At 46.0% G+C, this 15,151-nt stretch overlaps 3 protein-coding genes and 1 long non-coding RNA gene across 6 annotated transcripts; 2 read left to right on the forward strand and 2 right to left on the reverse strand.

The window, feature by feature from the left end:
* Positions 1-2,449: 2,449 nt before the first annotated feature.
* Positions 2,450-3,731, forward strand: LOC136531820 (protein LIFEGUARD 2-like). The gene is made up of 2 exons (XM_066524455.1): positions 2,450-2,957; positions 3,081-3,731. Exons 1-2 carry the CDS (start codon positions 2,690-2,692, stop codon positions 3,554-3,556), a joined length of 744 nt encoding a protein of 247 aa, XP_066380552.1. The 5' UTR covers positions 2,450-2,689; the 3' UTR covers positions 3,557-3,731.
* A 146-nt stretch (positions 3,732-3,877) lies between these two features.
* On the reverse strand, positions 3,878-7,547 carry LOC136531821 (PITH domain-containing protein At3g04780-like). Its single transcript, XM_066524456.1, has 7 exons — positions 7,243-7,547; positions 6,886-7,009; positions 5,367-5,415; positions 5,198-5,258; positions 5,038-5,084; positions 4,883-4,960; positions 3,878-4,184 (listed from the first exon to the last, which is right to left on the reverse strand). Exons 1-7 carry the CDS (start codon positions 7,417-7,419, stop codon positions 4,136-4,138), a joined length of 585 nt encoding a protein of 194 aa, XP_066380553.1. The 5' UTR covers positions 7,420-7,547; the 3' UTR covers positions 3,878-4,135.
* Positions 7,548-8,471: 924 nt separating this feature from the next.
* Positions 8,472-12,391, reverse strand: LOC136531818 (pentatricopeptide repeat-containing protein At1g63330-like). 3 transcript variants are annotated; one of them, XM_066524454.1, is made up of 4 exons: positions 12,246-12,391; positions 9,820-12,153; positions 9,218-9,348; positions 8,472-9,073 (listed from the first exon to the last, which is right to left on the reverse strand). In XM_066524454.1, exon 2 carries the CDS (start codon positions 12,060-12,062, stop codon positions 9,900-9,902), a length of 2,163 nt encoding a protein of 720 aa, XP_066380551.1. In that variant the 5' UTR covers positions 12,063-12,153; positions 12,246-12,391; the 3' UTR covers positions 8,472-9,073; positions 9,218-9,348; positions 9,820-9,899. The 3 variants fall into 3 exon arrangements, with proteins under 3 accessions (XP_066380551.1, XP_066380549.1, XP_066380550.1); XM_066524452.1 differs by having other exon boundaries at positions 8,472-9,084; XM_066524453.1 differs by having other exon boundaries at positions 8,472-9,084; positions 9,820-12,178.
* Positions 12,392-12,707: 316 nt separating this feature from the next.
* LOC136531815 (uncharacterized) lies at positions 12,708-15,117 on the forward strand. Its single transcript, XR_010778099.1, has 5 exons — positions 12,708-12,892; positions 13,100-13,149; positions 13,845-13,983; positions 14,809-14,859; positions 14,948-15,117. It is a non-coding gene; the product is annotated as an uncharacterized lncRNA (long non-coding RNA).
* The last annotated feature ends 34 nt before the right edge of the window (positions 15,118-15,151 follow it).

The following is a 15,151-nucleotide window of genomic DNA, read 5'->3' on the forward strand; positions in this document are numbered from 1 at the left end:
CGGCTATAGAGACCTTCATCTCTTCAATTTGGCGATGTTAGCACGGTAGGGTTGGAGGATTCTGCAAAATCCTGATTCATTATGTGCGCAGCTATTGAGGGCGAAGTATGGTATACTTGGCGTAGCATTGTGCGTGGACTCCAAGCGTTGCAAAAAGGACTGATTTGGCGGATTGGGGACGGAATGCAAATCAAAATTTGGGAGGATCCATGGATGATGAATGAAATCACCAGGAGACCGATTACCCCCAGGGGCCATACGGTTTTGACTCGAGTAGCAGAGCTACTGCACCCGGACACGGGAAGTTGGGATGAGGAGCTGGTACGCAAGGTGTTCTGGGAGGAGGATGACCATGAGGATGCTTTAGCTTGGCACTTTGACAACAAAGGACAATTTTCGGTGAAATCCGCCTATCATGTTTTGGATGATGAGAAGAATCGTATGAAGTCCCGGCAAAGAGGTGAGGGGAGTAATAGCAGCTGTGTTGTGAATAACAGAAGTGCTATTTGGCGCAAATTATGGAAGCTTCCATGCCAGCCCAGAGTTTGTCATTTTCTATGGAGACCGGCACGCAACAGTCTTGCTTTCAAGATGAATATTCAGAGGAGAGGTGTACAGCTCGATACAAGATGCCCAGTTTGTCACCGGTTGGATGAGGATGGAGGACATTTGCTTTCTTAAATGCAAGCTGGTGAAGCGATGGTGGTCTACTCTTTCCCTTGAGCCGGTTCGCCAACAGCTGTTGTCAAAGCAATCGGCATGGGAAGTGGTGACTGAAATATTATCACTGAAAGAAGTTCGAACTAAAACAGTGTTATTCCTTTGGAAGTGGTGGACAGAGAGAAACAAAATTAACAAAGGGGAGAAGGGTCAGGGTGTGGATGGCGTTGCTGCAGATGTAATTAACTTGCTGAATGATTTGAGCAAGTTGGAGAGGAAGGAGCCGATCAGGCAGACAACTGGGAATGCTAAATGGAAAGCTCCGCCGCCGGGCCAGCTCAAGATCAATTCGGTGGCTCATTCATCCAGGACACGATGCAAGGAAGTTGGGGCTTTACTGTCCGTGATTATGAAGGCGAAGTGGTGCTTGCAGGGGCCGGTCGACTGGGATCGATCTCGGATGAAATCACAGCTAAAGCAGTAGCGTGTGCCCAGGCTTTGCAAGCGGCTACAGATCATGGCATTTCACGAGTGCAGGTGGAGATGGACTCGACAATTCTTCAAAAAGCTCTTGTCTCACCATCCATGGATCTCGCATTCTCGCAGCATGCGGAATGTTGATAAGGGACACTCGTGATTTTTTGAATGAGCATTTTGTATGCAGTTTCTATTCCTAGAGCTTGTAATGGGATAGCACATAATTTAGCTAAGCTCGCTATGTGTTGGGACCCGGGTGATCGCCATGTGTGGGCAAGCCCCCTCCTAGAATTTATAAAGACCTTGATTGCTCGCGATGTTGTCGAGCTTATGGTTCCAATAACAAGGCCATAGAGCCATGGATTGCATAAAAAAAGAGGATACCCAAAGATATGAGAAAAGGATACACTTTAGTCATCCTGACTGCTTAGGAGATATGGATTATGGAAGCATTTAAATGTTGTTTGAGAGTGTAAGTCTAAATGTGCAAGTGGTTCGGTAAATATTGAGAGGCAATGAGAGCAGCGTTTGGTGCTTTCGTTGGAGCTTCTGCTCTCCAGGAGATAGAGCTACGCCTTTGGTTGCTCTCCTAGAATAGGTATGAGTATTTCTAAGAGAGAGAGAGAGAGAGAGAGAGAGAGAGAGAGAGAGAGAGAGAGAGAGGAGTATTGAGTTTTTTGGGGTTTTTTTTTCTGGTTTTTTTTTTGCAACTCTGTAACCAGTGCGTGTTCCTGCGAGTAGATTCTATGTCCTTTTTCTTGTTTTCTTTTCTCTTATCTCAATAAAATGATACGTGGCTACCCTGCTTTATTCGAGGAAAAAACAGGCAAGTAATAGGACAGAACTGCATGCCAAACATAATAAATCCATTTGTCGGGAGACACTCCTACATCTGAAGTCTCCATCCCTAAATAATTATCATTTTCATTTTTCGAGAAACAACTCTAACTAAATATATATAAAAAAAATATATTAATATTTATGGTACAAAACTAATATCATTAGATAGATCATTGAATTTGTTTGCACGTATTTTCTACGAATCCAGTCAAACTTACGGCACGAATACCAAAAGTGACAATCGAGAGTAAAAACAGAGTAGAGAAAAACCGGCAAATTCTTTTCTTTTCTTAGGGATATACGCGGGAGCTTTGCTCATCAGATTTTCTTTTTGGTGCGGACTATATTATACTTTAGTAGAAAAATAAACCTTTGGTTTCTTATTAGGAAGTTAGGAACCCAACAGTAAGACAGATATATTGAGACTACTGTATTACGTACGTACATTACATCACATGACAAAAGACCAGCCGGGAAAAGCTACTCTTACAATTTGAGCGCACCAAGAATAGAAGCCCTCGTGCAGTTGCCGCCATCTTTCTCCACCACCCAAAAAGGTTCCGACACGCCTAAACATCCCTCCCCCAGCGCAGCGCAGCCCACCTATCAATAGCCGACGAGGCGCGAGAACCGACGACCACCGGCTGCTCGCCGTCTCTCTCCCTCGGGGCACGCGCGCGGGAGACAGGCCCGGCCAGGCCAGCAGCCAGCCATGGGCAAGCACGGCAAGTGCAGCCACGACATGGAGGCGTGCTACCCGCCGGGGGCGGACGGCGGCATGTACCCGTACATGATGGAGAGCCCGCAGCTGCGGTGGGCCTTCATCCGCAAGGTGTACGCGATCGTCTGCCTGCAGCTGCTGCTGACGGTGGCCGTCGCCGCCACGGTCAACCTCGTGGGCGCCATCGGCGACTTCTTCCGCTCCCGCACCATGGGCGCCATCGCCGCCACCATCGCCGTCATCATCTTCCCCATCCTCGGTACGGCCGTCCGTGCTTCTTTCTCGACTTCTCGTACGTGTATGCACATATACATGTTCATTCACATGGATCATCGGTCGACGTCGTTGCTCGGTGTGCATTTTTTTAAAAAAAAAATTGCAGTGATGATTCCGATGATCATTTACCGGAAGCGGCACCCGGTGAACCTCGTCCTCCTGGCGCTCTTCACCGTCGGCATCAGCTTCGCCGTGGGGCTCAGCTGCCTGTCGGCTAAGGGCCCCGTCATACTGGAGGCGGTGGTGATCACCATGGTGGTGGTGTTGGGGCTCACCGCCTACACCTTCTGGGCGGCCAAGCAAGGCTACGACTTCGAGTTCCTGGGGCCATTCCTGATGGCCGCCGTCCTCGTCCTCATGCTCTTCGGCCTCGTGCGGATCCTCTTTCCCCTGGGAAAGACGGGGACCATGGTGTACGGCTGCATCGCCGCGCTTGTCTTCTCAGGCTTCATCATCTACGACACCGACAACCTCATCAAGCGCTACTCCTACGACGAGTACGTCGCCGCCGCCATCGAGCTCTACCTCGACATCATCAACCTCTTCCAGGCCATCCTCGCTGTGATCGAAGGCGTCGACTGATGAATGTGAACATATATACATAGGATCACATGTAATCTAAGCCTACGGCTATCTGGATGGGTTGCAAACTTGCAGGCCAATCTGTAATCCATAGATAGGGTCGAACGGCACCGCCGTGATTGAACATTACTGCTACCAACGAAGTATTGCCAATCCAATTCATTATATCACAAACGGCAGCGAAAGGATCACGCCGGCAAGGCAGCTGTGCGTATGTCAATTACCGCAACAATGCATTCATCGGCCTCAGAAATGTTCAACACAAACCAAACTTCCCAGGAACGAACTGAGCTTTGCTGGCCAAGTTTGCAAGACCATCGATGCATGGAGTAATTTTGGTTCATTCATGAAATGGATTCGGATGGTCTGACTGTCACACCCAAGCCATAAATTGCAGGATTACAAGATGCCAAGAGGCAGTACCTTCGGCATCACCAGACTTGCACTCTTTGAACTCCTCGTTGTATAAAAATAGGGGGGGAAATGTTGCCAGGGTCAACTACAAATTGCTCAATTCAACATCTAACTGTTTCTAGTATGCCATACACCCACTGGAATAGGCTCAACCTTTAAATGGTCTCAGTGCTCTTCTATCTTCTTCAAATCCTTCATATTCGTCGTGTCCACACTGCAAAATAAACCAAGCAATTTGACTTTAGGAAAATGGACCGCGTCACCGTCAATTACATATGCTGGTATGCATATGTGAAGAAATTAAGGAGAGTTCTACTACGTTCTCAAAGCCTGACAATGGATCCCCCTTCCCTTAAGCACATTCCTATCTGATTTGGTATATTGATTTCCTTCACCTTTCAATTTTGGCTAAATAAAATAGCCAGTTACTAAATCTAGCAGAACTCCAGCTACTTTTTCTGTACAGGTAGTAATAGTAACCTGCTTGTACAAATGAACAGAGAAATAGCAAAATACATAGCTCTGATCAATAACCAAAGGTTGCACTTGCATATCACGCAGGTATCCTATTGATCACTAAGCAGGTATCACCAATCAGCTTGAATTTCTATGGATGTCTACCTCAAAAAAAAAACTATGGATGTCCTCGCAAACTTAATTAAATTTATTAGCTCAAAGAATACATGTTTCCAATTCTTGTTCATATTCCAGAATTGCAATTTCTCCCCCTCCACATAATTAGTACTATTCCAGAGGATCTCCTTCAGTGACTTTTACTTTAGACATCATCATCATTTCTTATCTTCACACTAACAAAACTTTATAATTCTAGCCTTTGCCCAAAACGAAGTAGAACCAACCAAAACAGAAACAGTGGCTATGATAGTAAACATGCGGAAGAGAAAAACTTACGTTGTTCCATAAAGAGCAATCTTGTGAATTTTCGAGATATCACTTCCACTTTGATTGTCCTCAATAAATATAGTCAGGCTGAAATAATAAAAGAAGGCCATTAAAAACAGTGATAAGAAACAAGAGGGAAGAAAAGCATATAAAAATGTACATACCTGCGAACATTTTGGAACTTGACATACTTTAGCGACAAAGGTTTATTCTGCAGGTAAGAAAGGCCAAGACCCATCTGGGTGAGCAAAACAATAATAGCTGGTATGCCAAAAAAACTGGATGGCCATCAACCATATATAAGAGTAGGGTGATAAGTCATACCTCTATCAAATGATTGGAGGATAGCTCGAGGGTGTCACTTGGTGGATAGTCATTGACATTGCTGCCATTTATTACATAAATATATGGTCATGCACTCAGGCTGAATAGAAAAGATAATGTGTTCTGAAAAGACCAAACTCCAAACAACTCCAGACAGGTGGTAGAATACCTGAAACCCATATGCTCTTTGTTGGAGAAGAGTTTTACTGTTTTGGGGCCTAATATGAGAAAAGGGCATTATTGTTTGAAAAAGAAAGGCAACCATAAAATTGCAGTGACAGAGCATCATGCAGTTCTCAACAAAAAAATTGCCAAAATAAGACTTGGCGTTAAGTTGGTAACGCATACTATGTTTTCAGTTAGGTCAAAGTACAAGGAGGCAATAAAATGAAATACAGCCTCCCTTATTTGATGCTGGGTGTATGCCTTAGTGATGGATGAGGTCACAAGGGACATACAAGGGGACATCTCTTGGTGTATGCTTTTCGCGGACGATGTAGTGCTAGTTGATGAAAGTCGGACATGAGTGAATCAGAAACTAGAGTTATGGTGGGAGACTTTGGAGTCCAAAGGTTTTAGACTCAATAGAACTAAAACTGAGTATATGAGATGTGACTTCGGCACTACTACTCGGGAGGAGGAAGATATTAGTTTGGAAGGTCAAGTAGTGCCTAGGAAGGATAACTTTAGATATTTAGGACCAATGCTACAGAGAGACGGGGATATTGATGAAGATGTTAGCCATAGAATCAAAGCAGGGTGCTTGAAGTGGCGCCAAGCATCTGGTGTCCTATGTGACAAAAGGGTACCACAGAAGTTAAAAGGCAAGTTTTATAGGACAGCGATTAGATCTGCTATGTTGTATGGTGCAGAATGTTGGCCTACGAAAAGACGACATGTTCAACAGATAAGTGTCGCGGAAATGTGTATGTTGCGTTGGATTTGCGGTCATACAAGAAGGGATCGAGTTCGGAACGATGATATACATGATAGATTAGGGGTAGCACCAATTGAAGAAAAGCTTGTCCAACACCGGTTGAGATGGTTTGGACATGTCCAACGGAGACCTCCAGAGGCACCGGTACGTAGTGGAATCCTAAGCTAGGATAGTAACGTGAAGAGAGGTAGAGGAAGACCGAAGTTGACTTGGATAGAGCCAATAAAAGGAGACTTGAAAGGATGGAATATACCCAAAGACTTAGCCTTAGATAGGAGTGCTTGGAAAACAGCTATTCACGTGCCTGAACCTTGATTGCTTCTGCTGGGTTTCAACTCTAGCCTACCCCAACTTGTTTGGGACTTAAAGGCTTTGTTGTTGTTGTTATTTGATGCTGGGTCTAACTTTTATTCTCAATAACACTAACATTAAATTTTCCATCAGAATCTGATAAGCACCATGCGAAAAAATGGGATTGCACTTTTGGTCTGCAACTCTGCAGGTAGGAACCAACACCGTGAAGCAGCAGCTGGTGGAGCTGCCGGCGGCCTCGGCCATGCCAGAGTCCAGACAGCATATCCCTCTCCCTGCAGTGCAGGGGCTACTCGGAGGCGCTCAGCTGATCTAGCTATCACTATTGCATATAACTTAGGAATGTAGTGCTCCTACCTACTTTGAACATATAAACTGTCAATTGGGCACAAATCTAGCCTCATCGCATTGAACCCATACAGGGAGTTGCAAATCTTACCCTCTTCCTCGGGGCCTTTGAATAGTGCGGAATGTAGTTTGACCACCTGCATGAAGGGGATGTAGATCAGCAGCTGCTCGTCCGAATCGCTGGCGAGGTACAGCCCCTCGTCGTCCCGCAAACTCTGCAACCATCAAACAAGCACCACAACGCAATCGCCATTAGAGATCGCAGTACAGCCACGAGCGATCAGAAAGTCACCACCGACGAAACCCTAGAACTTCCCGGAAAAAAAAGGAAAACCAAACGAACTGCTCCCACCAAAATCGCGCGAAGAGCAGAATCTAAAATCCGTTAGAATCCCAGGAAGGCGCTGGTCGAGCTAGGGTTTGGGTCGAGGGGGAACGCGGCGCCTACCTGCTTGAGCGCGTTCACGATGCTGTGGGACGAGTCCTGGTTGAGGCACTCGACGCCGGTCCAGTCGATAAAATCGATCAGATCCACCTGCCCGCGCGGCACCTGCACGGTCGCGGGCGGGGCGGGGGCCGGGGTGGCCAAGGCGGCGGCGGCGGCGGCGGTGCTGGCGGCGTCCATGGCTTGGGTTGGCTTCCAGAACCCTCTAGAAGGGCGAGACTGATAAGACGGAGAGGGAGGGGAGCTGGCGTTCGAGAGGTGCTTTGCGTTGCGTGCACCGGTGCGCGCGTGCCGGAACGTGAACGAGCGAATTTTCCATGACGCGGTGCGGTCGAGCCGAACACATCAGGGCTAGGGGTCCAGGCGAAAGTTGTCAACTTGTCAGTGTCACACTCCAACTCCGAGAAAACTGTATGCTAAAATTTGTTTCCTCCCTCATTCTCAAAATACTCACTCTCTTCTAAATTACTTGCTCGCCCACACAAGAATACAATTCTCGTTGTGTTTAAAAAATTAAATGCTTTCAAAATTATTTAAATCTGTTAGAAAAATACTAACATTTATATTACAAAACAAATATCATTAAATTAATTATGAAATATATTTTTGTAATAAATCAATTTGAAGATATAAATGTGAATACGATTCGCTTTAAACTTGATCAAACTTAAACTACTATAGCGGATATGGATACCATAGTTATATTCTTTCCTAGACAGAGGTAGTTTTGGAGAGGTAGGCAGGCCAGGCGGTTGGGACGACGAACGGGCGGCTTCGTGGCCTTGGCGACGATGGAGGCGGCCTGGCCAGGTTGGGGCGGGGTGCGTCGCAACCATTCTCGCCGGAGTTGGAGGAGAAAGCAGTGGCAGGAGGGGGAAGAGGAAGGCTGCCGCAGGCGCCGTAGGGGCTCGCTAGAGGTCCGCAGCCACGGCAGCGGGGGAGCGGGCAGGCTGGACGCGGGTTGAAAGAATATGCCGAGGAACAAGATGAACAGAGGGCTGGATCCAACGGCTGAGATCGTCGCCTAAAAAATCCAAAATTCAGGCGTCTGGATTATAGCAATTCCCATGATTTTTTGGCATGTTTGGTTCATGACCTGCCAGACAGCGATCCCAACCGTTCGAATTGACGACCTAGGGACACTGTCTGGTCCCAGACGTTTGAAGCATAACCTTATGTCCCCAACTCCCCATATTCAATTAAGGCTGATACCAAGACAAAAGAGTCGATGGATTCAATCGAATGCTTACAACGATACTGATGTTATAGTTCAGAATCCAACAGTTTGACAACGATCCTGATGTTATAGTTCAGAAATGGGCAACAGTTTCGAGGTCTCATGGCAACTTAACATGTACTCCCTCCTTTCCAAATTATAAATCGTTATGACTTTTTTTTGGTACATAGAATTTGTTATGTATCTAGACATATGTTATATCTAGATACATAGCAAAATGGGTGTACCAAAAAAAAAGTCAAAGCGACTTATAATTTGGAACGGAGAGAGTACAACTTACCAAAAGACATTGAGACAGACACCACGTACAGGACTGATAGGCGAAGGCAGGTCGATTTCAAAACAGTTACATGGAGACGGGAGTACGGGACGGCATCACTTGAAACCACCACCATCAATGGGAAACCCACAAGCACAGCTAACGTAGCACTGAAGTCTGATGCCCAGATTCTAGTAATGACTTTGCTGTGGGCTTCACAAAGGAGGATTGGCAGCCTTACATCCAGTGTTTTTTAAACATCCAGAGTTGCCGCAGCAAACAGGGAGGATTATGGGTGGTTCTGCGATATATCAGGAAATCGGGCGTCTCGTGTTGAGCTGAAAAGGTACTGAAAGATAACATGTTTGCTTAAGCTATAAAAATATGAGGGCACAAATGCAGACAGAACCAAACAAAAACAAAATGCGCAATTGTGGAATAAATCAATGAGATGGGATAATTATAAGTGCAAAGGTGCAAACCTGGAGGCTAAGTTGAGTTTAGAGGTTTCAACTTATGGCGGCAGTCTTCATTTTCACATTCAGCCTTGCTGAATCTTATGTTTTTCTATGCCATCTCCTTTTTATCAGCTCAGTATCAACTGATATCAAGCCTGTCAAGAAAACACAGTACCTTTTTATTTCAGGAGTAACTTGGCATCATGTATTACTGTTTTAGATTTTAAACACCCCAAATAGTAGAGGCCTAGCAGGTGGATTTTGTTTTGTGGTGTTGGTTTAGTTCCACATTGGGTTCAGAATAGTCACAAATATAATAGCACGGAATTCAGGCAAGGAACTAAAGTACAATTTAACTCATCAAGTCATCACATAGATTATTATTAATGGCAAAGAATGTGTTTTTTATTCGAGAAAAAGCAAAGAATGTGTTTTTCTCAGAAATGGCACAATAATGTCTGAAAAGCACAGGATGTTATACAGAAAGTAATTTGCCGTGTTCATCTTCTTTGCTGAAGGTCTTTCAAGTATGTACAACCCTCTTATCTTTTCTGCTACAGGTTTTTCTACTTTTCTAGATTCTTCTACCAGTATTCATTATTGACAGTGTTTCATGAGAACTTTACCTGGAAACACTGTCAGCGCTGAAATGTCAGCACTGGTATATCATTTCCCTATCATAGTACACAAAAACATGTCTCAGACCTCAGTCTAGTCCTTCCAACAATATGTTGGTCACATTGTCACCATCCACTGTCTGGTAGGCTTCAACAAGCTCTCTAGCCTCCACCAGACCAGAGCTGCCGACCAAGACACGATGAGTCCTTGAATCAGGCACCCACCCCTTTTCCAGCATTTGGTCTAGAAACTTGCATGCCTCACTCTTGAAGCCTTCTTTAATAAGTCCATAAATAATAATATTATATATTCTGGGGCTCACTGTTCCACTTGTATCTATCACTTTCAGTAAACTTTGTGCAACCATATTGAGAAAAGAAAACAAAGCCATATCATTGACTAACAATTCAAATGTCTCTTGGTCAGGAAAAAAGGAATGATTAACCATTCTGTTGAACAAGATAGCAGCCTCAATAATTGTCTCCTTGGTGAGGAAAGAGCGCAACAGAATATTGTATGCATACCCATCCAATGGACAACCTTCCATCAGCATTTGTGCAAAGAGAGTCAATACATCTTTCCCCTTCTTCAAATGGAGCAGTGCTTGGATAATTATGCCATAAGTGGAGAATGTACAAGAAGTGCCTGTGCAAACAGCCAACGTACGCAATTTGACTGCTTCGCGGATCTTTCCAGACAAGCAACTCCCTTCAATTAGCATATCAAGTGACTTGTTTGTCAGACTGCAGCCTCTTTTATAGTGATATTTAAAAACTTCAATAGCTTCTTGGATCCTCTTTGTGTGACACAAAATCTCTACAAGCTGTGAGAAAGATTCCGAATTCAAAGACAAGTTATTAATACTTACCCTTCTGAACATACTCAAGGCATCTATGTACAATCCTAATCGACAGTAACAAGATATAACAGCAGAATAGGTAGTCTCATCTGGTGCAAATGAAGAAACAACCATTCTACCAATGATCTCAGATGCTCTTCTGATGTTTCCTTCATTGCAGAACTGAGTTATAACAATGTTCCATGACTCACAATCAACAAAACCTCTGCTGTGCAATTTCTCAAGATAGCTTACTGAATCCTGCAGCCTGTCATTTCTACACAACCATGTCAGCAGCACATTATATGGTTCTGTTTCAGTGACATCATTTTCCTCTAGAAAGATAACAGCATTGCGGAACTTGGCATTTGTACAGTAACAATTTATCATATCCACATATGTACTTGCCATTGGAGCATGACCCGATGTAATCATCTCTTTGAGCACTATGGTAGCGTCATCCAATAGTTGATTCTCACACAAACATCTAACCAAGGCACTGTACAACTGCAGACTCAACTGAATGTTATCTTCTTTCATAATTCGATGCAACATGATTGCCTCCTTGACTTTACTGAACCTGCAAAACAGGGGCATCACTTGAGCATGGAAGCTGCTATCAGGGGAGCATCTAAGTTGCAGCATCTTATCAAAGAGCTTCACAGCTTCATCTGCTCTGCTGTGGGAACAAAGTGCTGTGATCAGTACCTCAAACGTATGACTATTAGGAGTACACCTCTTCTTGTTCATCCTGTCAAACTGAATCAGTGCCAAGTCTAAACGACCAGATTCACACAAGGCCTCGATCAGCAAATTCAGTGTCTCCAAATCAGGGAGGACTCCCGCCTTGACAATCTCCGTGTACACAAGCATGAACAACCGCAATCCCCTTCCTTGCTTGACCACACCATGCAGCACTCCATTGCAAGCTGAGACTGACAACTTAAGCTTCGCAGAGCTAGCATGCTGGATTACCAGCAAAGCTTCATCAAATTGGTTCTTACTGCTCAGGCACTCAACTAATTTATTAAGGGCCTGCTCCAACGCAGGCACCTTCAGCCTGACCATCTCACTGAGGAGGCTGTCCATCTCATCACGATTTTCCACAGCAGTAAGCCTGGAGATTATACAGCTGTAGGTGTCAACTGTGTGAATGTTATATCTCTGATGTGAAACCCATCTGAAGATCCTAAGAGCCAAGCTCGAGTCGGATGTGGAATCGAGAACCCGGGCTAGACTCTCTGGCCGGAGATTGTCCTTGAATGACTGAATCGCAGAATCAAACTCAGAAGAACTTGTCCTATCGGCAGAAGCGCGCGCGGAGGGCGAATCTGGGCACGAACAGTACATGAGTCTGCCTGATAACAGGTGCCGTCTCGCAAACCGTATGCGAGACACAACCTTCAGCGCCATTGAGGCAGCTACCTGGACACTGACAGCGTCATGCCAGGCTTCGAATGTGTAGGTCCGTCAGTTTGTACTGAATTTTGGAATCTATGTCCTCCTGCAAGTGTGCATTCCCCTTGTTACTGAAATGAAAACGAGGAACAAATTAAACGAGTCATCTACCCGGTCAAGCTGGGGAGGGTTCCTTACCGACGTAGGCGAGGCGAAGAGGAGAGGCAGAACCAAGTGGCGCTCCGGCCGAAGGAGGGAGCGGCCGCGGGCCCGCCCGGACGCTCGGCGGAGAGGCGTCCTCGCCTTCGACAGCGCCGCCGGCCGGGATCGAAGTCCAAGGGAACGGGACGGCCGGACGGGAAGCGAAAGCAAGAACCAAGGAGGAGGTCGATTGACGATTAGGCGTGGCGCCGTTGCGGGCGAGGCTCACTCAGCCCAGGAGACAGCAAGGCCACAACGAGCCCACCCGCGATGCCTGGTCCGGCCGTCGGCCCGTCGCATGTGCAATTTTGTTTGGGAGACCTGGGCCGGCCGTCGGCCCGTCGCATGTGCTACTAGGCGCAGCGCAGTGGCACCCACCACTCGGCCGCCATTCTGCTGCCTCTTTTCCCGCCATTCTCCTACCTCTTTTCCATCTCTGCCTTTACCGCAGTCCGCACCGTTCCCCCTGCCCCATGCTTGCGCCGCCCGCCTGCATCCGAAGCAGGCAAGCAGCCGGAGCCACCTTTGCTAGGTCTTCGTCAGGCCGCAACACTCGCTGATCCCGTCCGTGAGTCCACTTCCACTCCGCTGGCCCAGGGGGCACCGTCTGATGACCGCCGCCGGAAGATCCTCCTAGTGCCCTGGTGAGGAACGCCTGCCCGCCCCGCCCCCGCCCCCGCAACCCCTCCCCCCCCCCCCCCCCCCCCCCCCCCCCCCCCCCCCCCCACACACACACACACACACACACACTCTTTCCTCCTTGCATCTTGCAAGTCGCTTCCTGCCTGCGACTCTCTCTCTCTCTTGTCTCTTACTCTCTTCCCGTTACCCCTGGCCCGGATGCCGTGCAGCGTGGAGGTGGAGCACTGGAGTGGCCCCCAAACTCTTTGAACTCCATAAGGTACGCCAACCCTGACCTATTTATTATTCAGTATATCATTTTGTCCCCAAATTAGTTCAATTGATCTAGCCTATAGATGGTAGGCACTGGAATTAGGGATTTATTGGTTGATTACTCATGCATTATGTAATTTGGTTGTTGGATTTGTGAATTATGAAGAGGGATGGAGACATTCTAATTGATGCAAGTTTCAAACTTAATTGTCATATCTAAGACTTACTTTATTTAGTTTTTGTATACCAAATTGCGGGGCACGGTTGCTCACCGATCGCATGTGTAAATTTTGGTCTAGCATCCTAGGTCCGCCACTGACGAATACCCCTTCCCTTGCCTGCTGTGTGAAACCAAGCTCCCAGAACCCTAATACAAGCTATTTGTATTCGGATCTGACCCAGTTACAAGTATATATATACATGTATTATGTCCACTAGCTTTGAATTTTTCTGCAAAAACTATCGCCATGTACTCGATCCAACCCTGATTGGATTCATAGGGTCCTGCACGAACTCCACCCTCATCTCCAACCCAGACACCCAGTGCATGCCCTCCATTTCTCGTTTGTCAAAAAGGAAAAAAAAAATCCTGCATGCCATGCCTTCTTCTGGTCTAGTTTCCTGACGGGCTTTTTTTTCCTGCAAATGCAGTCCATGCCTTTTTTTGGTCTAATTTGGATTCCTTCGTTTCGTTTGCTACAGGCTGTTTTTGATCTAAGGATGGGTAGGGACGACGAGCCGGTTGATTCTATGGATATTGACGGCCAGAAGCAGCAACAGCTAGAAGCCCTCACTGCTGTACCAGAGGGGTTCAGCACTGACTATCTCCAAATCTACTATGGTAAACTGATTCGTTCCCTTATAATGGCGTGGAATGGAGAAGATAAATTGAAACAGGACCCACACATCTTGTCTGTCCATAACTATATGTTTTCTGAAGTTATCATTGATTTTGCACAAAGTTGAGGTCTTGCATCACAGTTTAGGGGCTGTGTTTTTTTAATGAATACTATGGTTGATTTTTTTTGTATGTGGCCAACACTCTTGTAGTGTAGCGGTAAGCTCTCCAGTTTAGGGAGACATCAGCCAGGTTTCAAATCTGGTGGCAACCAAAAAAAAAAAAAAAAATCCCCTTGCTAGCAACCCAAAATATAGTGGCAGGGGGCTCACTTGTGGCGCTTGCGGTTGGTTTGGGCCCTCCTCCCAAGGGGTAGATGCAGTGGTTGCCAGCCCAGAAGGTCGTGGCCAACCCAGGTTACTTTGCAGCTCTATAGGGTGAAGCTGGGTTTCAGGTTTTTTTTCCCCCTCAGCCCGTGTGGTTGAGGCTGCATCTTAATCATAATGTCTCTTGGAGGCTGTTCCCTAGGGTTGACGTTTTTTGGTTGTTCTATGTGATGGAGACATCTAACAGATGAGGAAACAATTGGCTATCATTTGCTTGCTGGAAGAGTTCCCTCTCCAATTTTCTTGAGAACTTTAGTATATCTTATTTCATACTCCTTTTTCTTTTTCAAGGCGTAGCACATTTTGCTAATCATCTGGTGTAAGGCGTGCTCTTTATCTAACTGAGGCTTTTCATTTAAAAACCTGCTCTACTATGTAAGGAGACTGGTTAGTCTTTGATTTGTGCTTCTGTTTGTGATAACAACTTGCATTATGATTGCAGGAAAGCTCTTCCCCTATGGTGATTTCTTCAAATGACTTTGCTATGGAAATGGTTCATGCTCACATCCTGATTCTTCGATTATAGGAGTTAGCCTTGCACTCTTGCTGTGTCTTGATTGACCAAATTTTCTTTTCTATAGATGGAAAGCACCCTGGATGTGATCAGTCATATGTTGGACGTCGGGAGTTTTCACTTAAACTGGAGAATGACATCTACCTGTGCTTCCAATCCTTTGATAATGCTACTGAATTGGAGAGTTCTATTAAGGAGAAGTGCCCTTTCAAGATTGATATTGGACCTGTCTACAGTGTGGATGTATGATGCAGCATTGCTAAACACGTCA

This window comes from Miscanthus floridulus, unplaced genomic scaffold (assembly GCF_019320115.1).
Source record: "Miscanthus floridulus cultivar M001 unplaced genomic scaffold, ASM1932011v1 fs_452_2, whole genome shotgun sequence".
Lineage (NCBI taxonomy): Eukaryota > Viridiplantae > Streptophyta > Magnoliopsida > Poales > Poaceae > Miscanthus > Miscanthus floridulus.